The sequence below is a fragment of the Vipera ursinii genome (assembly GCF_947247035.1).
Source record: "Vipera ursinii genome assembly, chromosome: Z".
NCBI lineage: Eukaryota > Metazoa > Chordata > Lepidosauria > Squamata > Viperidae > Vipera > Vipera ursinii.
The window spans coordinates 79,543,205-79,569,654 of NC_139517.1; the positions used below are offsets into that span (position 1 = coordinate 79,543,205).

Here is a 26,450-nt window from a genome sequence, read left to right on the forward strand (position 1 = left end):
CCCTTTTAAGTATGGTATAGATCAAGTGAAATGAAAGGAATCAATTCAATTCAGTAAATCAATTCAGTTTATTTTGATCAAAGACACTATTAAACAAAAAAATCAACACTATAAGTACAAGAGAAAGGAAGGTCAGATATGAAGCACAAGCTAAAAAGTTAGAATATTATTATTGCTACTATAGCTATTAATACAAACTGGATCTCAATCTAGAATCAAAGTGTTATTTGTCTTAGTTAATATTAAGACAGAAATAGGCAAAAAGTAAAGTCTCTATCCATATTTAGAGTTGTGGAGATGTTAGTTCAATTTTTATCGCTGGCAGCATTACAAAATTTGGCAATATCCAGGGAGGCAAAGTCTATTTCAATCAAAAGATGATTTGTAAATAGAATTATCATAAAGATTTGGATAATTCACTAGAAAAGGGAAAATAAAATGGATTCCAATACTCCTATTTAAAAAAGAATATCAGGCAATAGATTCTGTAGTGCCATGAGTCCATGCAACTATATAAAATGTCCAAAATATTACACATTTTTATCACTTATTCTCATGTTTTATGTTCCATTTGAAATCATATTTGGAAGTGTTATTAACTATTCATAATCTATTTGTTTTGTCATCTTAATCACAGCAGAACAATCAAGCCCTTTCTTATCTTCATATGTGAATAATAAGGCAAAGCAGTACAATTAAGCCATAAGTCTCCATTGGCTTCCCAATGAATCCCAGCTTTTTTGTGTGGGATGTTGTTTTGTTTTTGCATTGCAGCTTTCAATGGAAACTGCATCCACATTCCATTGCTTTTGTTAATTGTGCCTGGTACTTAAAACATTTGTAAAGGGGAGGCAAATAGGTGGGGCATATTGGGGACAGTGTGGGGGAGGGTAACTGGTTTAGGAATTGTCTATTCAGGTCAGAGTTTAACTCTCGTGGCCATTCATCAGATGTTGGTTGATTGCTATGCAATCCTTGGAGACATTTTACTTACCCATCCCCCTCCTCGCTCTTTGAAAGCAGATGGGCCAAAAAGGGAGTAAGACATTTGAACATTTTTGTTTTTGTTTTACTGTGCGCTGTAAAGTCCTATGCTAGAGCAATCAACTTTATAGCCTTTCTGTGTTACTCCTTTGCCTGCTGTGGCTATAAAAGATGAATAGCCCCATGTGATATACCTTACAGCTTTGGAAAATGTAGCAGGTTCCTGTAGATAGAGTTTTGCTTGTTTGTGTGAATGCACATGAGTAATTCAAAAAACATTTCCTCCTGTCTGAGGAAATGAGCATTAATGCAAGTCTTGAATGAGAATAGCTTTAGCATTCGCAAATAATTCTTAGCACAAATATGCGCTACTTCTTTGTCATTAACTCCTGTTCCTGCTTCTCTTAATGATCTTAAGAAATCTTCCTAAGTTTGGTCTGAAATACTTTTTTAAAAAAGTATTTTATTGGTTTCCTATCATTACAATTTATTTGTGCTGAATAAACAATGTGTTGGTCTGGGTGATTTTTGTCTAGTCATAAAGATTAAGTTCTTACTCTATATTCTGCTTTCCCAACCATTGATAAAATAAGTTCCATGTTTGAAAGTATACTGTATTTTCTTTTCCTTTGATTCTCAGTGTGAGTCTGTCCATTTCCACACAGTCCAATATTTTCTTAATTATCGCTTCCTCCAGTGGTGTTGTCTCATTTTTCCAGTGTTGTGCAAATACAACTCTCGCTGAATTTAATATATATAATGTTAAATATACATTTTGTTTATCAAACTTTTCTGGCATTATGCCTGAAATACTTAAAAAACATCATCAGGAAATCTGAAATGCTATTCTATTTGATGTATTTTCTATAATAATGAAAATTCTAAATAAACATTTTAGTATAATTCCAGATCATTCCCAATATTTGCATTTCAGGATTTGAACCTTTGGTCTCCATTTCTGTGTCAAGTTTCGTTTTTTTTCAAACACTAGTAAATAAGTAGACATTGGCTAGATGGGGCCGATATCATCTGGGGTCAGGTTTAGGAATGTTCCATGGATGACCTGCAAAGTGGAGCTTTTAATTAAAACCAGCCTTTAAGCAAATAAGTGGGCTTCATGCATGTAGCAGTTCTTGTTTTTGTGCTATCTCCCTATTATAATGTAACTAGTATGTCTTTTTCCCCCACTGTCCCTAGAAATGTCATTCTTTTGCATTCCAAACAGAGTTTGTATCCTAGTAACAGTATGGGGACATCTAATACAAACAGGTTTCTCGTCTTTTTTTCTATGACATGGCAATCTTGTCTACAGCCATAGAATTCCTGCTACAGGCTATCCTTGACACACAACCATTCATATAGTGACTGCTCATAGTTACGACACTGAAAAAACTGACAATGGTTGTTTATCATACTTACGACTGTTGCAGCATCTCCACTGTCATATGATCAAAATTCAGAGGCTTGGCAACTGATTCATATTTATGACAGTTGTAATCTCCCAAGGTCATACCGTCACCTTTTGAGATTTTCTGACAAGCAAAGTCAACGGGAAAGCCAGATACACTTTACAACTTTGTTACTAATTTAACAACTGCAGTGATTAATTTATCAACTGTGGCAAGAAAAGTCGTGAAATGGGACAAAACTCACTTAACAACTGTCTCACTTAGCAACAGAAATTTTGACACAATTGTGGCTGTAACTCGCGTACTACTTGTAGGGGTTACGTGTTTAAATAATTACCTTATTTAACCTCCATGTCCAAATATGACTAGCCAAATTCTATCATATATTGAAATAGACACATACATACATACATACAGTAATATACTACTACATTAGAGATACATACATACATACATACATACATACATACATATATACTACTACATTAGAGATACATACACATACATACATACATACATACAGTAATATACTATTACATTAGAGATAATTGGACAACTTCACTTTGGGTAAGTTTAATATGTCATATCTAATTATCAACTTATTTTTTGTGAATAACAACAACAACAAAGTTTGGCCAGGACATAGAAAAGTAGCACATTGCTTCTGAGAGTGTAAATTCACTTTCGAATCAGAATCTTCCATTATTTTCTTAAAACTTCCTTGCAAAATTTGAATAACCTTGGAGTACTCTATAATGCAAAATTAGTTTTCTGCTGGAAACATTTTATATTGTGCATAGAACCTGGCATGCTCATCTCTGCAACAAATGGAAATAAAGGTACAATTCAGTTAGCAATTGACACAGCACATTTTCAATAATAAATAAATATCCACTGTTGTAATTTATTTGATAATAATAATAATAAAGTTGGAAGGGACCTTGGAGGTCATCTAGTCCAACCCCCTGCTCAGGCAGGAAACCTTATACCATTTCAGGCAAATGGCTGTCCAGTCTCTTCTTAAAAGCCTCCAGTGTTGGAGCATTCACCACCTCTGGAGGCAGGTTGTTCCACTGGTTAATTGTTCTAACTGTCAGGAAGTTTCTCCTTAGTTCTAGGTTGCTTCTCTCCTTGACTAGTTTCCATCCGTTGCTTCTTGTCCTGCCTTCAGGCACTTTGGAGAATAGCTTGACTCCCTCTTCTTTGTGGCAGCCCCTGAGATATTGGAACACTGCTATCATGTCACCCCTCACCCTTCTCTTCATTAGACTACACATACCCAATTCCAGCAACCGTTCCCTATATGTTTTAGCCTCCAGTCCCCCAATCATCTTTGTTGCTCTTCTCTGTACTCTTTCTAGAGTCTCAACATCTTTTTTACATCGTGGTGACCAAAACTGGATGCAGTATTCCAGGTGTGGCCTTACCGAAGCATTGTAAAGTGGTATTAGTACTTCACTTGATCTTGATTCTATCCCTCTGTTAATGCAGCCTAGCACTGTGTTGGCCTTTTTGGCAGCTGCAGCACACTGCTGGCTCATATTGAAGTGATTGTCTACTAAGACTCCGAGATCTCTCTCACAGTTACTACTATCAAGCAAGGTACCACTTATACTGTACCTATGCATTTGATTTTTCCTGCCAAAATGTAGAACCTTACTTTTTTCACCATTGAATTTCATTTTGTTTGATAGTGCCCAGTGTTCGAGTCTGTCCAGATCCTTCTGTATCTTAAGCCTGTCTTCTGGAGTATTGGCTATTCCTGCCAGCTTGGTGTCATCCTGCCAGCTTGGTGTCATAAACCATGATTAGGTGAACTGGAAATTGAGAGAATGTTGTTAGGCAGAACAAAATACCAGTCAGATTGAATTCCTTTTTGGGAGTGAAAAGCTGCTGTCAGTCTGTGTGTGTAACTGCACATTCTTAGTCAGAGGGACATGGCAAGGAACAGCTGGGAGAAGAAGCGTTGGCAAGCAACAACTGTTTAGTGTTATATGGCAGCAGATAGACAGAATACATTTTTATAGGACAATAGCCAGTATATATTTCATGCTTTTTAATGTAAGAAGTAGTTAAGTAGTATTATTATTACCAGTGGTTTTTTTTTTTTTGTAAAAGAAAAAGGTGCCGGAACTCACACATGTCATACAACCCACCTTGCCTACTCTACAAGGTTCCATCCAAAAAAGGTGCCGGAATTCCGTTCTGAGCATTCTATGAGGAAAAAAGCTCTGATTATTACACAACCATCACCACCACTCCAAAAATGGAAGGATATTGAACAAAGGAAAGAAAAGGGACAATTTTGTTACCTCACACTAGGCAGGTAAAACTGTAAAGACTGGTACCTTGCACAACTTTTAGACTATAATTCCTATCTCATGTCACTGGTGCTGCCCACTGGAAGACCCATATTGACAAAGGACAGTATTGGTAATCCTCTAGATACGATAGTTTAACTAACAAATGTTCAAAGTTATGACAGACACCCCAAAACTACATATATGGTTCTCTTTCAAAATTACAATGGCTGCATCACCCCTATGGTCATTCGCCCATACAACCGACCATGGAGATGCTGCAGCAGCCCCACCTCTTCTCCTGCCACCTTGACACAACCTCAGTGCTTGGGCCTGCTACCGATGCCACCATTTTCAGCTCTTTGACAATTTCTTGAAGAAAATGGAGGCTGCTTTCAGAGCTTTCTACCTAGATCAGCTGCAAACCTCTGCTTCTTGTTGGCTTTGGGAAACCAGACCCTGCATACTAAGGCAGCAGCTTCAGGATGAGTTTCCCACAAGCTTTCCCTTGCTTTAACCCCCCCTTACAAAAAACCACATTTCTTCAATAAAGAAAACAAAGCTGGAAGGAGAAAGACTTCTTGATCTTTTTCTCTCCCCCCTTCTCCCAAATTAGGTGCTAAAACTAAATTCCCATCTCTGCTTTCTAACCAATATCCCTTTTAAAAACCTTACTTTTACTCCAGGCTGAAGAGTAAAGGAAGGATGCAAGCAAAGAAACTCTTTCTGTAGTTTTTTGACTTTAGCAGCTGCAGAAAAAAAATCATCTCAGAAAGTTTTGCAGCCACATACAGCTAAAAACAGGATAGAAGCTGGCAGCTAGGACTTCATGGGGACAACATGGGGTATCTCAGAGTTGGAAGAGGCCTTGAAGCCCTGAGGAAGGTGAGCTTCCTTGGCACTAGACCTCCCAGGATCTCTCCTGAGGCACCCTGTGCTTCATTTAATGATTCACACATTCAGTTAAAGAATGCCCTGGCAAGAGCAGGGATGGCTGGTCATTACTTGAGGCAATTCATTTAATGTTTTTTCCTCACTTCGACCCTAAAAGGCAGGCTCCATTACAGTTGTAATTCAAGGACTAACAGTAGAGAACACTACTAAAAAGAGTATCAACCAGTTTAAAGATGAAAAAGACAATCCAAAGATTATCTTAACATCAACATCTGTTAGCACAAGATCCTCAAACTAGTGAAAGGAAAGAATGGCTCTTCATTTCATTAATGATTCTTCTGGCAACATAGTGTTTGGGTAGAAATTTTTTCAATTGTAAGCTTAATCTTACTTGTTAAACACTAAAAATATTATTTTGCATATCAATTCTGTATTCTATAATAAAAAAACGACTTGTTTGGCATCAGGTAGTTCCTACTGCTACCAAGCCATTTTTTAAACTATAGTCAGCTGAACTAGAGGCTTTCTTTAATGATCTGTTAATTGGTTTGATTACTTTTTCCTCTCTTTTGTGGTTTGTGTGCACTGATGACTCCCACATTGTATTCCTGTGGAAAGTAGCATCTGGATCTGCATGACAGCACTGCTCTCTGGCCTTTGACCTAGCTTTGCTTCTGGCATTAACTGTTTCAGAGGGTTAATAGTAGGTTTTAGCTTGAAGCAGAGTTCTTGCTCCTATTGACGCCATTTTCTTTGTGGGTTGCTGGCCCCTTTAAGCCAAAGGTGGGGGGGCGATGCTTCTAACCACCACAACAACTGTGATATTAACATGACTCCATAGGTGGCCTGCATGATCTTTCTGTGCTTTTAGGATTTTTTCTGTGTAGGATTTTTTTAATGAGCACACTATTTATTTTGGGAATAAAATGCAACCAGATAGAAAATAAAGGGATGTGGCTGTGCTCTGCCAAAGTACAAATGTTGAATTTTACGGGATCCCAGGTAATAGCAACACTGATAGTTATTTCTGACTCTACAGATTCGTTGTCTTCATTTTAAAAAAAAGTTTTAGTTTATGGATACCCAACTTTTGTCATGTGGATTTTAATGTGTGCGTGATTAATAGTTGAATTGCCCAATATTCTGACAGTAGGCTTGGATATACAAACTGCATATTCCATTTTGTATGAAAGGCACACTAACGATTTTGGAAGTGACATTCAAACATAGTTTTATTAATGTTGAAACTCATTATTTTTGTTGATGGATTGTTATGTTTATATGAGTTGTTAAATTGGAACATTTGAATATCATGGTTATTTTTACAGAATAACGAAGGAGGATATGCCAAGAAAATAGAAACAATGAATGCTAGTATTTTACATAATTATAGAACACAATTATAGTATTACATTTCTTGTAATTTGAACTATTTGTGTTCTACAGAGGTAAACATATAAAACTGTTGTGGAGTAGTAAAAGATGGTATAAATACTGAGTTTTTTCTTAATACCTAAATGAGAAGCACTCTCAGCTCTCTGTTGCTTCCCTCTGCTGGATAAAATGTGAAAAGAGCTTTGTTATTTGCTGATGAATAAATAAGGTAATCCCTTGACACAATATTTTGGCAAAGTTCACTGGAGTCTGTTTGAGGGTTATTAACTAAAACATTTTATCTAAATAAATAGTAAATTAAGAGCTTAACTGGAAGGAATTATATAAATCTAATGGCACTTCAAAGTATATAATTTATAAAAAAATATAAACAAAAGAAAAAAGTTGTTCTCATACCTTGAATTAAAACAATAAGAAACTTCTGCTGTCCCCTCTGCAGTGTACTTTACAGATTGCCCAGTTAGGAAACAGCTTTTAAAACAAATATATCTTAAATCCTCTGTTGACATGCATATTATTCAATACTCTGTCTGTCTCAGGTGCTGCATTTCTACTGTGATGCTTGTTCTGTTCCCATTTGTCGGGAATGCACCATGGGACGCCATGTCGGCCATAGCTTTATCTACCTCCAAGAAGCTTTGCAAGACTCCAGAACCCTTACTATTCAGCTGCTAGCAGATGCACAGCAGGGCCGCCAAGCTATTCAGGTAAATATGTAGCTTAACTAGGGACTGATATTTTTTGAAGTCTCTCAGTCTATTGTGGGACAATCATCATTGATAGGCTAACCATTGTTTCTCAATCTCAGCAATGGGTGGACTTCAGCTCTGGCTGGGGAATTCTGGAAGTCGAGTCAATATAGCTTAAGTTGATATATTGAGCTAAACACTGAGCTAAACTACTAGATTTGCTATAAAACATTTCTGTATACATTCTGCAATGCCCTTCTCTCTTGAATGATATAGAAATGTGTCACGTTGTGTGATACCTGGATTCATGAATATAGGTTTTAAATCTACTTCAGAGATGTTAATAAAATATATGTAAATACATTATTGTTTGTAAAATCTGCCATTATATTGTGTCCTTTTTTCCTTAAAAGAAGGGAAAAAACAGAAAAAATCAAAGAAAAAAAATCCAAATATAGAAATGTGTGTGTGCGTGCAAGAGGGGGGAGGCAGAGAAACAGAATTTAGGGTGAGGATCACTCTGGAACAAGCCATTATAAAGCAGCAACTGGGGTTATGTCCTTTTACAATTTCTGTGGAAAGACTCCTAATGTTAAATTTTGGTAGTTAAGTATCTAAAACTTATTTTTCTTTAGGCTGTTTCAAGATTTTACCCCAATGCATCATTTAAAGCTATGTTAAGGTCTACATGTACATATAAGCATATATATTTGCTTTTGAGAGTCTTTGGACATTTGGTCACAGTTAGACTGATCTTTCTGTCTTTCTATAAAATGAGGGAGATATTTAAAATTTCAGTTTTGGTTCTTCATTACACAAATGTTATCAAGCTGCTTTGTTTGGTTTTTATCATCCTATAATCTAAGATTTCATAAGTTCTCTGAAAATTTTACATAAGCCACTCTCATTGCTGGGTCAGTTAAATTAAATTGGTACTTCTGGCTAAAGGGAAAAAGTATTACTAGAAAGTGATTTCTTAAAAGCTTTGATCTAATAGCATCAGTGACTCAATAATTGGTGCATGATAACCATTTCCAAAAATACAACTTGTTTTTAATATTCACAAGGTGGCAGATGTTTATCTTTGGACAAGCATTTTCTGAGATGCCATTAAACCAGTTAAGCAAGTCCAGCTCATCTCAAAATCAAATTTTGTTAGGAGAGTCTTTTGCTAAGCTTGTGGGTCTTTTTCCTGGTCTGGAATGTCACAGAAGCATTACTTCTTGGATTGTTGGCATTCTGTCAGGTTTTAAATACTTTACCCTACATCTTTCTGAAAAATCCTCAGGTAGCAGATTGATTTTTGAAAGATGTTACAAATTTGGATCGTGCATCCAAGTCTTTTTTTTTTAAACCTTTCTGAAGATTTTAAGACATAAAAAAACTTTTAAGAAAAAAAGGTATCAGAAAGATAAAAAAGAAAGAGCTTACTTGCCATAGAGGTAAACTATTATTTTTTAAAAAATTAAGGCTGCTAGTAAATTTTTCTTTAAATTTTTGTTGTTGGTAAAATAATACATAAATGGCTTTGTACAAGAAAATAGCATGTAGCATCATCTTTATTTACAGGAAATCCTCTGTGCTCAATCCATGAGTAGTTGTACAATACGGTACTCCAGTATTCTTTTATGTTTGAGTCTTGTCTACCTGGAAAAATGTGACAATAAGTACGTCTGTGACAGAAGATGAATTAAAAAAAGAAGATGAATTAAAAAAAAGTAGGCAGCAGGGAGCAACCTCACTAGCTTATAAACAGGTTAAAAGACACCTGAGTCTTCTAGGATTCCTAGACTTATATATGCAATCTTTCCTCCTTTCTGATTGAATGAATATTTGAGAGCAAATGAATTATTGGCTTCCTATTGCCAGAAAACCATGCATTTGGACCAAACCCAACTCCAGGTAATCATCCTTTAAGCATTCATTCAGGAACCCTGAGCAAGTGGCAATGTGATCTGATCCACTTCAATGTCGCTCTTTCTCCACCCCACTGTCAATGATTTTGATACCAAATAGGATTGTTAGGTGAGGACCATCTATACCTAATTAGGTAATTGGCAGAGACAAAACAGGTGTTTTAATGGCAACAATAAATCAGAAATCTGTTTATGCCTGGTATGAGCAATACAAAGAAAGGCAGAAATTCATGTAGAAGATCTTGACCTTTTATTATAAAAGCCTACCTGGTCGCTGAATGGTAGTAAAAGAATAAGAGTGGTTGCCTGGATGCCAGTTGCCCTATCTTTTGGAAGTGGAAGAATAAATTTAGCTTGGGCCCACTGATGGACAAGAGATATTACATGAACATTACGAAATTCCTGTTTTTGTAAGACAACTTTACAAAGTAGTATAATCTGAAATCTGGAGCTATCCTCCAGGACTTATTGCTTCCATTGCTGATGATCTCTCCTTCCCACCCCTGCATCTTATCCATGTCTTACAGCAGACATGTCAAACTCGTGACGTCACGTGATGTCGAGCAACATATCAGGACAGTTTTGCCATTGCCGGCAATGGAGTGGGCGTGGCTTCCAGATGACGTGTCTGGCCCACAGGCCGGCAATTTGACACCCTTGTCTTACAGCTACCATAATGCAAACAGATATGTTGCTATCCCAGTAAATCATTCTTTTAGAAAACTCATCCAAAATAGAAGCCCAAAAGTGTGTTATGTTTTGAATCTGTGTGTGTGTGTGTGTGTGTGTGTGTGTGTGTGTGTGTGTATCTCCCTGCTAAAGTGAAACTAACTTAACTCCAACTGCCTGTAAAGCTAAAATGAAACTAACCTTTAGATAACCCTGACTGTTAACTCCAACTGTTTTGGAGGGAAACTTTGAACATTCATATTTGGGCGGGTTTTTCAAGTATTGTGATTGGTTAAGGCCCTGTGGGCTCAGAGTATAAATTACAGGCAATTGCCTGCAGTTCCCCAGTTCTAGTTTGAGTCAATAAATAAAGTTGTAGTTATGCTGATCTACTGAAGCCCACTACTCAATAAGTGTGTTTTCTTTGAACCCATTTCTCAGTCACAGCAAGGACATTTAAAGTGCAGGTTTTACCTGCATTAGGCAAAGGGAACTCTCTGTTAAGCAGTTTAGGGTAATGGAGGAAAAGGGAGAAACACTACCATATCCATGTTAACCATGTTTTGTTCATAAATCTTAAGATTTCAATGGAAAATATGTTAAAGCACAACCTTTGGTCTTTTTCAGCAGTGATGTTAATAGTCTTAAAAATCCTGAGCTATGTAATGTATGCTTAAGAATGTGTATTTCTTTCTGTCATAAGCCTGATTCTTTTGGGGATACATTGGGCTAAATGGGAATGATACTGACCCATAACTTCCTGTTATTTTTAGGTTATTATTGGTATATTCATGGAAATCATTTGACATTGTGGTGGAAAGAACATGTATTTTTACTCTCCTGTTAATTAATAAATTATGCACTTTCACAAGTGTATTAACGGATGGTTGTTTACTAAAATGTTAAAAGCATTTTCTTCATGATGGTTTTCAGTTACTGCAGGGCAAAATGCCTGTGGGTGTATTCATACAGTCCAAAAACATGTTTTTTAGTTGATAAGATGTAGCAATGCTAGAAAGAATGAAATTATTTTGAAATGTTTTCAACGTGTGCTGATCATGTTTAAATGAAATCATCAATGATATTATTGAATGTATTAAGAAATTGGAAAGACTGAATTTGGATTCATGACATTTCTACTTTAAGTCTTGCTGCCACTGAAAGGTGGCACAGAAGAGAAAGAACAAACAGAAATTAAGAGCAGAGAACTGCAAGGCATATTGAAGGGGAACACACTCAAAATCCTGAATGGCTGGATTTAATCTACTGTAAAGTGTCCTGCTGGGATGCAGGCAGAGGCTGGTCCATGCTATTATGTTGAATACAGATATTTCCAGTAGTTCATTGAATTGAATGAGGTAGGCTGATGGGGATATGACTTGATAGGCAAGTACAAGGCTTCTCTTTTTCACAAAACTTGATGTGGTAACTATACATAGTGTGAATGGATTAAAAGAAGCAAGGTCTAATATATGCAGGGCTTTTTTCTATTAAAAAAAAGGTGCCGGAACACTCATCTTGTTAATCTTTTATTTATATAATTTTATTTATATATTTATATAATTAAACAATTATATATTCAATTCTTAACATACATTTAATTTTTTTTATCCCATTTATATCCCGCCCTTCTCCGAAGACTCAGGGCCACTTACAATCTAAGAAGCACAAATCAATGGGCTTAGCAATAGCCTTCATTCTATGTATATGCCTGCTTATTAGGGCTTTCGCCCCCCCAAGCGGCATTTTTACAAAATCAGCTTATTGCCTCCCACAATCTGGGTCCTCATTTTACCTACCCCAGAAGGATGGAAGGCTGAGTCAACCTTGAGCCTGGTGGGACTCGAACCTGCACTAATTGCAGGCAGCTGGTGTTACTTGAGGCATTAAGGTGTTACTTAAGGAGGCATTAGCCCACTGCTCCACCATGTTTCTCACATATTTATATTTTTGAATCATCAATATTAAATCTTTTTTCTTTCCAATGATCCAAACTAATGCTTTAGAAATATAATTTCCAGTTTTAGCTACAGTAAACAAGCAAATTACACTAAAGCTAAATTTAATGTTACTTGTTAAAGATACTATATTTCAGAATTAGTATTCTTTCAGTCACAATCTTATTCCTATTCAATTTGGCTGATTTTAAAATGTGATGTAAAATCATAAGCACATAAAAAGAAAACAGCAGAAACAGCTGCAAATTAACAGTTCTATGCTTAGCAACATTTCCATTTAATCAAAGTCTTTGCTCTTTCCAAATCTATTTCAGGGTTTACTTTCTATATACACAAACAATGGGAAATGAGTTTCTGGGCTGGTTCAAAATTTTTGCACATTCTAAAAATTTCAGGTAATGTATCTGTTCCATATAAATATAAAAGCATGATAGGCTCTGTATTTGTACAATGGCCGATTATCTCAGTGTGCAGAAACGTGGATAACTACAAACAGAAGTTGCAAGGCCTCTCGACTTCAGAGTCATCCTGGTGAGATAGTCAGCATATAAATTAAATAAATAACATTTTTTTCCAAATGCCCCTATCAGCAATTGAATTTGAATGAAGTTTCAGAAAAGCAAATGTTCTGTGCTGGTGGTACTAAGCTCCCAAAGATCTAGCATGGGATAAATGAATTCTTCCTAATAAAAATAACTTCCTGCCTTTTTCTAATCATCATTTCTTCCCTACAGCAATTTGAAAAGTAAAACAAAGTGAAACAAACCACTACTTCCTCCATGCAGGGAAAATTTCCTCAAGTCATACTTGGATATCCTATTTGCAAATAATATCTTACTTACCTAGTTGAGATGGTGTAGTTGGGGAGCAGGGAAGAGTGCAATGTTCCTCCCTTCGCTACAATATTTGCCTGCCGGGTCTTTTGGCAAGCTCAGCAGCAATTCCTATTGGCTTCCAAAAGCCAATAGCATAGCTGACTCAGGAATTCTGGGAGTTGAAGTCCATGAATCATAAAAGAGCAAAGCCTGCAATAGGCTTAAGTCAATAGCAGCACAGCTTGTGCAAAAGTTTTTTTTTTTTTTGGCAACACAAAGGTGCTGGAACGCCGTTCTGAGCGTTCTATGAGAAAAAAAGCCCTGAATATATATGTGAATGGAGATTCCTACATAGTAGCTTAAATCAAAGTTCATGGCAGTAGAAGATATACAGTATGCATTATTTGAGCAAGAGATGTTGATTTGGGGAAATATACCATTTTCGATAAATCACTTTGTTTCTGAGAAAAACAGTCTGTTTTACTAGTTCCTAATTCACAGAAGATTTTAATACTACTCTGATGCTAATAATGGAAGTGTTCAATCGGCTATTGCCAGCCCACTTTCAAAGGCTGATTATATTGGTCAAGATTTGAACATGCTCTAAATACCTTATGTTTCTATTTTTGGTAGACTGGATTATTTTGTGCTTCAGTTTTAAAAATAAAATGAATTGCTTAATAAATGCTCTGTACAATTAATTGAGTAAAAAGTATTTATTTTTGTTGTTGTTGTTATAGCTGAGTATTGAGCAAGCCCAAGCTGTAGCAGAACAAGTTGAAATGAAGGCAAAAATGGTACAATCTGAAGTGAAGGCTGTGACTTCCAGACACAAGAAGGCTTTAGAAGAAAGAGAATGTGAGCTGCTGTGGAAGGTAAAAAGTACATCTATGAACTTCAGTGGCATACTATTTTTTTAAAAAAAATTATCTATGGAAGGAAAGTTGCTTAATTTTGCCATATCCTGAATTAATTTTTTTGTTTGTCTTCACAAACAAAAGTTGTTATAATTGGGAATCCCTTAAAACAAAGTTCTTTCAACTTCATTTTTACAAAAAGCAAAGAATTCCTGCTTAGAACAGAAGTCTAAACAGATCCAGCTGGAGTTGTATGGCTTGTTAGCTATACATCTTAATAAAAAAAAGGTAAAGTTTCCCCCGCATATGCGTGCTAGTCGTTTCCAACTCTAGGGCCCCTAGAGTGCTCATCTCCGTTTCAAAGCCGAAGAGCCAGCGCTTGTCCGAGGACGTCTCCGTGGTCATGTGGCTGGCATGACTAGATGCCAAAGTCGCATGGAACGCTGTTACCTTCCCACCATAGTGGTCCCTATTTTTCTACTTGTGTTTTTACGTGCTTTCGAACTGCTAGGTTGGCAGAAGCTGGGATGAGTAACAGGCGCTCACTCTGTTACGCAGCACTCGGGATTTGACCTGCCAAACTGTCGACCATCTGATCGACAAGCTCAGCATCCTAACCCACTGAGCCACCGCGTCCCTATACATCTTAATACGAAGAGTCAAATGAAAATGACTGCATCCCACAGTTTGAAAAATCTCTAAACTTATCTCTGTATGGAAGTATTTTTTAAAATGGCACAAGTTAAATGGTGGCATCTGGGATAAAATTTTGCAATTAAACAGTATAAATATCTTGTTATTATGAAATATAATTTGTGGAAGATCTAATTAAAAAGATGCATGAAAGTTGCATGGAAAAAACTAGTGAACTGGGTCAGAACAGCAACTAGAAATAGAGCTGGATATTGTGTCACTATTAGAACAGGATAGGGATGATACTGGAGAGTTGGTGTTGGGACAATGCCAGAAAAGGAGAATGTATGAAGAAATTTCTGTGAAGGAGAGTGAGCACTAATTGTTAGTGAAGAAAACAGATATGAAGGTGTAAATCAAAGAAGAATTGATACAGTGATAAAGTTTGACATAGCAGACTGAGTTTGTTGTGGAAGAAGAAAGTATTATATAAAGTTTTGATTTAGGATATCAAATGTTGGAATTCTAGCAGAGAAGAAAGATACAAAGGTAGAAGGAAGTGGCAGACTATAAGCAATGATGCTAGGAAAAGTAACTATTTCTTATTCAGGTGTTCATCCTGCATCGTTGTCCACTGTGATTGTTATTCTTGAAGTGTCTAATTGCCCAATATCTTGTTGAGAGTCTTGCTGGTCACTTGCTACCATTATTAATTACCATTATTGCTGCTGACTGGTGCTTTATAACAATCATTTGATTGCCCACCTATGTTTTTTGCTACAATACTTGTGTAGGGCTGGCTAGTTAAAGCTTGCCCCCCCACCCCTAATTGAGAAGAATTGTTCTCATGCTACAACATTGTTTTCTTGTAGGATCTAAGTTTGTGAGCTAGGATACTATATTAATTTATTCAAGTGACCACATGGAGGTTAGTTGTATAATGAAAGGTTATACTCAGATAAATTTTTGGAGATGGGTTTTAGAAAATAAGCCTGATTGACATTAGGAAAATCTAGTTAGGAATTTTCAGGTGAATGTGCAACAGATGTTGAAGTCCTAAGGTACAGGGAGTTACTCTAAAGCAGGCTATTCCAGGAGAGAGTAAGTTAAGCAGGTAGTGTTACTTCTTTAAAGCCAGCCATCAACCTATTTTGGACAGCCAGACACTTTAGTAATTTCTCAAAGTCTTTCCTTTTTGCTATTGGTGGCTAATAAAATTAACTTCTTGGGGGATTGTGTTCAGGTTGGAAAAGCTAACTTGGCTGTGTAATAGAGACTTCATTTGATGAGCTAGTTAACAGCATCTAAGCCCAGATTTGAAGGGTTGAAGGCAGGGAAAAGGTCCTGCCCTCATTGCTAAGGATTCCATTCCTCTTCCAGACCATGATGCAACAGACCACAATTTCGTCAGGCTACAGAACTGTGTGAGTGTATCTCGAATTCAGAGAACATTTATTTGTGTACCAGGCAGCCCTCAGCCCAATATTCTCTGTACCTGAATAGTTGGAGTTGTCTTTAATCCAATGTTGGAGTCTCTTAAGTTGTTGGCATATGGAAACTTCAACATCTTGGCTGTGATCAATCTCTCAGATTGTCTCAGAGGTTTATAACTACCACAGACCTGTCACAATTGACAAGGCGCTTGGCAGAAAAAGAGTTATTGCCTATGTTTATTGAACATAGAACTGGTTGGGAAATGTCTATTAAATATGTTCTATTCTCACCACATTCTTTCTCTAGGATAATACCATCTGCATTAAAAGAGATAATAGTGCATTCCCTATTAAAAATACATCAATTTGCTTGATGGCTATTTTTAGCAATGTTTATATGATTTTTATATATATTATTTTGTAGTTATATCAACTTTATTAGTTACTTTATTATATAATACTATGTTGTAAACAATTATGGGCTGGCTTTCCAAGAATATTTAGGTAGAAATTCAGGTGCTGGTGATGACCTATAAAGCCCTAAATGGCATGGGTCCGGACTACCTACGGGAGCACCTGCTGCCGGCGTCAACTTCCCTTCGTCCTGTGCGCTCCCACAGAGAGGGCCTCCTCAGGGTGCTGTCGGTCAGGGATTGCCGGCTGGCGGCCCACAGGGGGTGAGCATTCTCTGTGGGCGCGCCAGCCCTTTGGAATCAACTGCCTGTTGAGCTCCGGACGGCTCCCGACCTTTGCTGTTTCCACCATGACCTGAAGACTTGGTTGTTTGAACAGGCCGGCCTGGACTAAGGGTTTGAGTTTATTTTAACTATTTATTGTTAGGGCCAATTAATTTAATTTTCTTTTTAACTTTTGTATGTTGCATTTTATTGCCCTGTACACCGCCCTGAGTCCTTTGGGAGAAGGGCGGCATAGAAATTTAATAAAATAAATAAATAAACATCTAAATAAAGTAGGTAAATGTTAAGTTGGGAGGAGTATTAAAATTATTTATTAATTTTAACAGTTTTGCATATTTTACTTTTGCACATTCAAATATTTTGTCCCATCCTCTACAGTATTTCTAACTGATAATTCTAAATGTGTTTGCTTGCTCTTATTTTAGGTGGAAAAAATCCGCCAAGTGAAAGCCAAGTCCCTCTACTTGCAAGTTGAGAAATTACGTCAAAATCTCAATAAGCTAGATAACACCATCAGCGCAGTCCAGCAAGTCTTAGAAGAGGGCCGGAACATGGATATCCTCTTGGCACGGGATCGGATGCTTGCACAGATGCAGGAAATGAAGAATGTAAGAGGCTTCCTGCAGCCTCAAGAGGATGACAGGGTCATGTTTACTCCTCCTGATCAGGCACTGTATTTGGCCATTAAGTCTATGGGGTTTGTCAGCAGTGGGGCCTTTGCTCCTCTGACCAAAGCCACTGGGGAGGGTCTCAAACGTGCATTGCAAGGCAAAGTAGCCTCTTTCTCAGTGATAGGTTATGATCATGATGGTGAGCCTCGCCTTTCTGGGGGAGACATGATTTCAGCTGTTGTAATGGGGCCAGATGGAAATCTTTTTGGTGGTGATATTTGTGACCAGCAGAATGGAACTTATCTGGTAAATTACAGGCCACAGATGGAAGGGGAACATCTGATCTCAGTCATGATGTGCAACCAGCATATAGAAAGCAGCCCATTTAAAGTCATGGTCAAATCAGGGCGCAGTTATGTTGGCATTGGACTGCCGGGGCTCTGTTTTGCTAGTGAGGGGGATAGTGATGGAAAGCTGTGCCGCCCCTGGGGTGTTAGTGTAGACAAGGAAGGCTATATCATTGTTGCTGATCGTAGCAACAACCGCATTCAGATCTTTAAACCTTGTGGGGCTTTTCACCACAAGTTTGGCACCTTGGGCGTCAGACCTGGCCAGTTTGATAGGCCTGCTGGTGTTGCCTGTGACTCCTCTCGAAGGATTGTTGTGGCAGACAAGGACAATCATCGCATCCAGATCTTTACTTTTGATGGCCAGTTCATTCTCAAGTTTGGGGAGAAGGGAACCAAGAATGGGCAGTTCAATTATCCATGGGATGTAGCAGTTAACTCTGAGGGAAAAATCCTGGTGTCCGACACAAGGAATCATCGGGTTCAATTGTTTGGACCTGACGGAGTGTTCCTGAATAAATATGGTTTTGAAGGAGCACTCTGGAAGCACTTTGATTCCCCACGAGGTGTGACATTCAATCACGAGGGCCATCTTGTCGTGACTGATTTCAACAATCATCGTCTTCTAGTCATTCGTCCTGACTGTCAGTCAGCCCGTTTCCTTGGGTCCGAAGGCACTAATAATGGCCAGTTTTTGCGCCCACAGGGTGTGGCTGTGGATCAGGAAGGTCGTATTATTGTGGCAGATTCCAGAAACCATCGAGTACAGATCTTTGAGCCGAATGGTAGTTTTTTATGCAAATTTGGCACTCAGGGAAGTGGCTTTGGTCAGATGGACCGTCCTTCAGGTATTACCATCACCCCAGATGGCATGATAGTTGTGGTGGACTTTGGAAACAATCGAATTCTCATATTCTAATCTGTGTATGTGTACTAAGAAGAAACTGTCTCAGGGAAAATCCTTTAAAGAGATCTTGCCCCACATAATCACACAAATATTCCAATGATAGTTCAAACCTACCTCATCTTTAATTTTTTTATAGATGAATGTATTTTCCCTTTATATCTGCAGGGGTTGAACCTGTGATTATATGAACTCTTAATCTACCTCATTATCTTTATGTTCCTTTACCTCCACAGTATACACGGTGCAGTATAAAATTAAGCCTATTTTTCCCTAAATGGGACACTCATGCACAAGCTTGTTTCTGTGCACATTAGCTGGTTGTGTGATAAATTTTGTAGATTCTGCCAAAGAGGCACACTCATCTTAAAAAAGAAGAAAAAAAATCAGTAGTTTTAGATTTTTAATTGTTTTATATTCAGATTGTACTGTGGTTTTTTTTTAAATTGGAGAAGGTGAAGGGAGCTGTATTTTTAGATGCTGCTGCAGCAGAGAAATCTTTTCTTTGTTCTTTTTTTTATACCTCAGTGCATTTGATATACTGTTCCACGTAGCATCTTTTCTTTTGAAGTGGGATGGAAATCACCAGGCCAAAAAAAAAGGCTAGGTTCTTTGTCACTGGTACTTTTCTGCATGTGCATTTTGAAAAATGCAGTAATTTCACAACACCAAAACAATGTTTGAGAATGCACAATATGTTGTGATGTGTTCAACCTTATTTTGGTAGTTTGGACTTTGGCCCAAAGGGCTGCAGGGCAAAACCACCCATCCATGCCCTGGAGAGCCTACTAGCTCCTGGAAACAGCTATTTTATCTGCTAGGCAAAGTTGCTCTCTACACTTGGAAACTTTAGAAGTTACCTCTGTTGTTGTCTAAGGAGCTGCTACATGGGTGAGAATGTGTCTCCCCAAGTAGCTTCTGACTTCAAAAATATATGTTTCGAATGTAGCTTGATATAGTTGGATGTTCAAGGCAAATGAGGATTTCCTCTTAGGCTAGTGTTTTTTCTCATAACCTTTCTTCTGGTTCTTCTTCTTTCTTCTTTTAAGTCACTTCCCTTACATATTGACGGTATGTGTTTAGATATGTGTAACAAACATGACTATGGAAATTGCCATTACAATGAGTCAAATGTTTAGGCATGATACATTATTTCTGTTTTGAAAGTTTGTGTTAAAGAAATTAGCTTTTTGTAATGTAGCATTATCAAGATATATATATATATATATATATATATATATATATATATATATATATATATATATATATATATATATGTATATATATCAATCACAGGAAGTTGAAATTTGGAATTTCAGGGTGCGTATCAGAAGTTAGTGATAAGGAAGGAAAATAGACTATAGTATGTAATCTGAGTGGATGGTTTCCTGCCTTTTTCAGGCACCCCCTCCCTATTAAATGGAACGTTTACATGGTAAATTTATCCTGACAGGATGGCCATGTAGCTCCCTCCCTCTTTGGGATAAAGACTGTGGAAAGTGAACCACCCTAAACCCTACCTCATTTGCTCCAGCGCCAAAGAATGCCATGTAAAATGGGGGTGCATATCTAAAACCAAAACTAATAAATATCTTGAATTCAATCAGCCACATTTAGCACTGAAAATACTGAGAATATTTATACTTCTCCAAGAAGCTCTGTAACTCAAGTTTTATATCAAATCACAGGAATGTAATTCCTTCCCTGCTTTGTCATTAACCCTTATATACCTTTACTGATATTTGAGCAAATGTATGCTGAGTTGCTATGGTGCTTAGTCTCTATGCTAAGGCTGTGCTTGGAGTCATGTCTGTCATGTAACCTAATGTCTTCTATTTAGGATCCTGCTCGGAGATCTGATACTGAAAGAGCAATCAGCAATCTGAGAGTTTTCAAAGAGATTCCTCCTCTTTTTAGAACTGAATATTCAGAAGGGGATAATATGAACATTTCATGTAGTGACTGAAATGCTCTTTAATGAAAAATAATGCTTCCTATCCAACCACGTATTCATTACTGGCAGATCTATCCTTGAATGTTTTGACCAGAACAAGATATTATGGCTGCACTTTTTTGCATTTTCCAAGGCATTACCTTCTAGATGTGATGAAATTGAGTTCATCCTTGAACTGGATGGCTACATTGATAAAATGAATAATTAATTACTATATCGTTCTCCCAGAGATTCAGGGAGTTCACCATCTTTCAATTTTATAATCCTTCACTGAACCATCTTAGCATTTCTAATGTCTTATGCTATATAAGTCAGTTGGGCAGACCCAATGGTCTCCTTTTAGTCACCACCAATATCTCTTGAGTACAAGGATTCAAATAAGGCTTGGGGTAGAGTTGATAGAATATAAGCTACTTTCAATATTTAATATTGCCGCAACTGATATAAAGCTAAGTTGCCAAGGAGCTTCAATGCTAAGGGAGGAAAGACTACGATATCTGAAACTAAGGACTGCCTTCTTAACCATGGGCAGACCAATATTATATACGATGGAGGTGGTATTAATGTTTTAAGATTACATATCGTGATGCTTGAAAAGATGTTCTCTTGGATTCATTCTATTTTGGGGGGGAGGGGAATTCTACTTCCCCTGCCTTTAATAAATAATAAAGGCAGGATACAACATAAAAAAGTTTTGTCCCATATAAATCACATTGTGCTTGTCAGAAACTGTTACTGGAGTTGATGAAGAGGTTAATGTTTGAGCATTGTCACTGGAAATAGAAGTTTATCTATCCTGATGCAAAACTTAATGTAAGACCAGTGCATAACCTATGAAGGCATTTCAGATTGGTTGCACTTGAAACCGTAATGTTAGTTTCTCCAAAATAGCTACCAAAGATAACTGGTTAAAAGCTTTATTGTTGACAGACTTATTGATGTTCTTCTAATGGAAGCTGTTATTTCCATTGATTCCAATTTTATTTTCTGCTAGGCTTATCATAAAGTACACTATTTCTAGAAGTTTTTGTCCAGTAACAGTGTGCCAGCCATTCTTTCTAACCTCATAAAACTGATGATTAATGTAGTTCTCTTTTTGAAAGACATATTATATGCACACCTACCTGCCTACATTAAGGGGCTATGCAAGATTGCAAAGACATGAACCCTATCAGGGGAAGAAGGTATATGTTTTGTATTTCTTCATCCACAAATACTTTCTTCACTGCTATTACAGATGTATACATATCTGCTATTTGGGCACAAAGCAAACAATTAAAAAAATAGCATCTTCGTACATTTTTCCTGTTAGTGTTATTAAGCTTTTAATTTTTATATGTTGCTGCTTCACTGCCAGATTTACCGTACTTTGTTCAGTTACTGCAATAGGTAATGCAAAGCACAAGTTATCTCACTTTAAAGTTTTATGGATGCTTCTCACAGGAGTATTTATAATACAATGAATTTAAATAGTATAATAGAAAAAATGTCAATGTAAAATGCCCCCTAGGGGCCTGGTTTTATTTGTGATGGACTTACTGGGTTCCTGACTGGCAGAAATTGAGTACAAATTAATACTAGGTGAACAAAGGTTTGAAAGCTTGTAAATGTGTTTATTGTTCAGCTTAAGGCTAATAAACTATAATACATCTCATTTACAAAATATTTAAAAAGTTAACCTAAATTTAGGGACTGGTTGTGCTATAAATATTTGAATTTGGCTAAGAAATAATCTGTTTAGTTATGTAATTTTATAATTAATTTTTTTTCTTGAGAGCCCAATAGGAAGTCAAAAGGTGCTGCTAAATAGCAGGCACTTCAACAGTAAACTGAACCAGTGTACTCTCAGATAAACTTTGGGGAAACTTTAACGGCATTTGATAATCCTATGAATGATACTCTGTCTAAGATTAATCAGAACTGATACTAAAGGAGGTACTTCCTTACGGCATCCAGCTGGAATTGCATGATTTGATCCTGTCACTTTTAAGTAATTAAGTTCAAAATTAATTTATTGAAGAAAAACCTCTGTTTGATTTTACCCACATCTCTAATTTCTTTTGAAGATTAGGAGATTCTTATATTTTATTCTGGTTCAAAATACGTTCCAAAGCATTTTATGTATTGGTTTTTTTTCTTTTAAATGGTCATATCCAGATGGTGTCAAAAGGTCATGTTTTTTTTAAAAAAGTTTAGATACCTCACCCTACCTCCACACATAGTTTTAAGCTGTATAAAAAGTAAACATTGGTACTTAGACAATACTGTTCATAATCCTTGAGTCCTTGGGAAATCAGCAAGCCCCAATTTGCTGTGGTACAGGATGCTTGAATAAACATGTTTTAAATTCCTACCTCACTGTTAATTTTATAAGCACAGCATCTACCTCAAAGTTAGCCTCCAGATGTCAAAGGAGAAATTGGGTATTCAGCATGGCAGGAAAACCACTGAAAAAGTCAGGTAGCATTTTTTTTAGTTCCTGCTCCAAAGAGCAATACATCCTGGAATCTAACCTGGCTGTTTTTTTTTTTTTGTTTTTTTTGTGTGTGTTAGGCCATCTGAACTAAAAATGGACACCTCAAGGAAATCTATTAATCATCCTTCTCTATGACCTTATGTCTAGGGAACAACCCTACCTCTATTTCAATACTTAACCTATCTGGTTGGCATAATGAATTAACTCTATTTACGGTGTCACTGTAGTTATAGGCCTTCTCTCTGACAAAAAGAAAATACATTTCATTTATAGCAAGCTGATAGAAAAGCCATCTTCTGGAGATCTGAAAATGCCTAGTTAATTGTCCAAAGCAGTTGAGTTTATGAAAGGAAATTGACATTCTCCTATATTAGCACAGGGTGAAAGGAGATTTAGGGTTCTTATATTGATTTTTTTTGTTTTGCAAATTTTCACATAGCTTATTTAGGCAGAAAGGGCTCTCACCCAAATCAGCTTAGATTGGATTATTTCATCCATTGTTTCCCACATGCTGCAAAGACACAATGAAAGCACACTGTGGACACCTTGTGGATTACCACCATTTCCTCAACTTGCTTATAAGTGAAGTTGGAGAAATGGGCACAGAAAACTATTTGCAATTAGTTGAGCTTGAATGGAATATGTCTTTGGGATTCCTCTAAGTGATTTTATAGCTTGACAACATTAGGTCCATTTTCCCCTCCCCCCCCACACCACCACCACCAAGTAATGATTCTTCAGGAAAAATTTTTTAAAAAAATGTCTGTGTACCTGCATGGTCTTAGACCGCTTCAATGATTGTATCAACTCACACTCAGGTTGACTTTTTACTTTCTGGGAAGCTCCTTGCAGAGCTTTGGTCACTGAGTGTTTAGTGTACGTAGTAGGGTGTGTTATTCTTTAAGTCACCAAACCTGTAAGTTCTTTTTGTAGCATTATAGATTTCTTAAGTCCATGTAGCTTCTTTCCCAAGGGAGATCTTGTTTCTTGTATGTGATATTCCTTGTACTGTGCCTCACCTATTACATATCTGTTTATATAGTGCTAATTCCCTACCCCCCTTTTTAAAGTAGCAGTAGTACGACATGCCTTGGTGATTATTTTCTTGAAAAAAGCATTTCCAGTATTTTTCCGTGCCTAAACCCTGTGGTTGGTCCAAGACCAAAAAAATATATAAAAAAATCAGCATAGAAACTCTGCAGACCAAATCCTCTTTTTGATTAGCCTTAACATCTTATAAATCCATTTTCTCCCTTTTTTAAAAAGAATTCATTTATTTGCAGAACTACTTAAGATTCTGCCCAGCTTTGAAAAATATACTATTTTTTTTAAAGCAAGTTGAATTTTTAGGGGTTCAAATACTGCCAGACACACATCGGTTTTATTTTATTAGAGGAAAATATAGATTCTTATAGAACAAACCCCATCTGTGTAATTGCTGGATTGGCCAAGGTTATTTTTTCAATTGAAAGCTGTTAATTTTTAAAATTTGGTCACTCCAACTATTGCTGTTGGATTGCAGAGTGATGTGAGAAAGGTGAGGCACAAGCTTTATTTGGACAAGCTAAAATGTTAGAACTTGTGATTTTTTCAAATGGGCTTCTGAATGTATCTTTGTGGTCCATGGAGAAGGCTGAAGGATGTAGCAAGGAGACGATGTATCAGCTACTAGCAGCCTTAAAACAAAGTCATGGTCTCCATGGACTTTAAAATGTTTCTATGCAGTTTATTTTATTTTTGTTTAATTAAATAAATGTGAGTTTCACTTCAAATGTGGTTTGTCATTTTTTCCTCCTCCAAAAGTAGTTGCCCGTGTCTTTTCATCTCTGTGTGGAGATAGGTAACACCTGTTTCTTTCCCTGTTAATGCTTTTATTCATGCCTGATATAACTTGGAACAAATTACAGCGCTTTTTAATTTGAAGTATTTGTACTTCTTATGTGAAGCTGCAATTGTATGAGGTTGTGATGACAAAGTGATGAAAGTTTGCTTCTTCTAGTTAAAGAAGTATATGCTTAACTACCATCAGTTAAAACATTTAAAATTTTGACCATAAATTCTACGTAACTAGACTGAATTTCAACAAATCAGTAGGGGCTTGCATGAAATAGAAAATCTTCTGTTTTAGTTGTAGAATAAACCATGTTCTTGAAGTTTTGCCAAGCCATTTTGGATCAGCTGTGGTTCTGGGTTTTGGATAAAGGGAACCTGCCATTTTATGGACTGGTAGGGTACAGCCGGTACATGTTTTTCTCCCTACAGCCCTTGCTCTAATCCTCTTAGCACTTCTGTAGCTGTTGCTGGTGATGTGTCTGTTTTTTCCTCACTCTTGACTTAAGCAATTAACAAGGCTCACAGTCTGGGCAACATTTTTAGTACGCTCAAAAGCTTCTTTCCATGAATCAGCAGAGCATTTAGATATCCTACGATTCTGAAATGATTCAAGAATGCTATTTCTGCTGATTTTTACTGCTAAACATGGCAGAATATTTGGTTCTGACAAGGATAGATCCAGTACAATGAAAAATCAGATTTTTATTTTTTGTTTTTGCAAAATCCTTTTTAATAGTGCCAAAGTTTGGCTTTATTAGAAGTTATTTTTACATGCCAGTCACCATTTCGAGAGAGTTGTCACCATATAGGTAGTCCTAGGTTTATGACTGTTCAATTAACAATGGTGAGAAGTTATGATGGCTTGGAAAAAGTGATCCATTCTTAAAGTTAAATTGTTGCTGCATCTCCAGTCACGTGATCTCAATTCAAGTGCTTGGCAACTGGCTCACACTTATGTCAGTTGCAATGTTTTTCAGTCACATTATTGCTATTTCTGATCTTTCCTAGTTGGCTTGACAAGTAAGGTCAACTGGGGAAACAAGATTTACACATGATGCACTTAATGACCACATTACAGATGGTCATAAAATTGGGTTAGGTCATGTGACGACTCAATGATTGCACTGTTTAATAACCAAAAATCTAATCCCAACTGTGGTTGTAAATTGAGGGCTATCTTTATTACAGTATAACTATATTTGCTACAGTTGTGCAATGGCTCCCTCAAACTGAACTTAATTGTTTCACAGAAAAAAATCCAAGCAGATTTCTTGGCAGCAATGCAAAAATGCCATACCATTTTGGACCATTTTGCTAAGAGATTCAAAAGAAAAGTACGAATGAATATCATAAGTAACGATCTTAAACAAAATTAAATGAGTCGTGTCTTTCTGTAGATTTTATTTTAAAATGAAAAAAACACCAATGTATGATATATGCAGTTAAAACCTTTTTTCAAAATTACAAAACAAATCTTAAGTGCTCCCTCAAAAGGGCCATTCTATTTATAGAGGTTCACTTCCTCTGAACAGTGGTGAATGTTGGCATCTGAATAGGTTGAACCAAGTGGGGAGGTTGGAATACAGGTTTCTTTCGTATTTCAGAGAGCATTTTCACTGAAGGGAGAAGCTGGTTTCTTTTGATGATTTGCAATGCCAGTTGAGTATTGCCTAAA

At 36.8% G+C, this 26,450-nt stretch overlaps 2 protein-coding genes across 4 annotated transcripts in view; one reads left to right on the forward strand and one right to left on the reverse strand.

The window, feature by feature from the left end:
- TRIM71 (tripartite motif containing 71) overlaps window positions 1-18,527 on the forward strand; it is a gene marked incomplete at both ends in the record, with an annotated part of 39,083 nt that extends 20,556 nt beyond the window's left edge. Inside the window, 3 exons of the mRNA XM_083378536.1 lie at window positions 7,522-7,689; window positions 13,770-13,904; window positions 17,076-18,527. Coding sequence (XP_083234662.1) covers window positions 7,522-7,689; window positions 13,770-13,904; window positions 17,076-18,527 — 1,755 coding nt within the window. The remainder of the gene's footprint in view (window positions 1-7,521; window positions 7,690-13,769; window positions 13,905-17,075) is intronic.
- A 7,626-nt stretch (window positions 18,528-26,153) lies between these two features.
- CNOT10 (CCR4-NOT transcription complex subunit 10) overlaps window positions 26,154-26,450 on the reverse strand; it is a 31,707-nt gene continuing 31,410 nt past the window's right edge. For 2 of the 3 annotated variants that reach the window (XM_083376498.1, XM_083376497.1), the window contains exon 19: window positions 26,154-26,445. In XM_083376498.1, the coding sequence (XP_083232624.1) occupies window positions 26,291-26,445 (155 nt within the window). In that variant the 3' untranslated portion in view covers window positions 26,154-26,290. The remainder of the gene's footprint in view (window positions 26,446-26,450) is intronic. The other variant, XR_014494113.1, reaches the window with a different exon arrangement.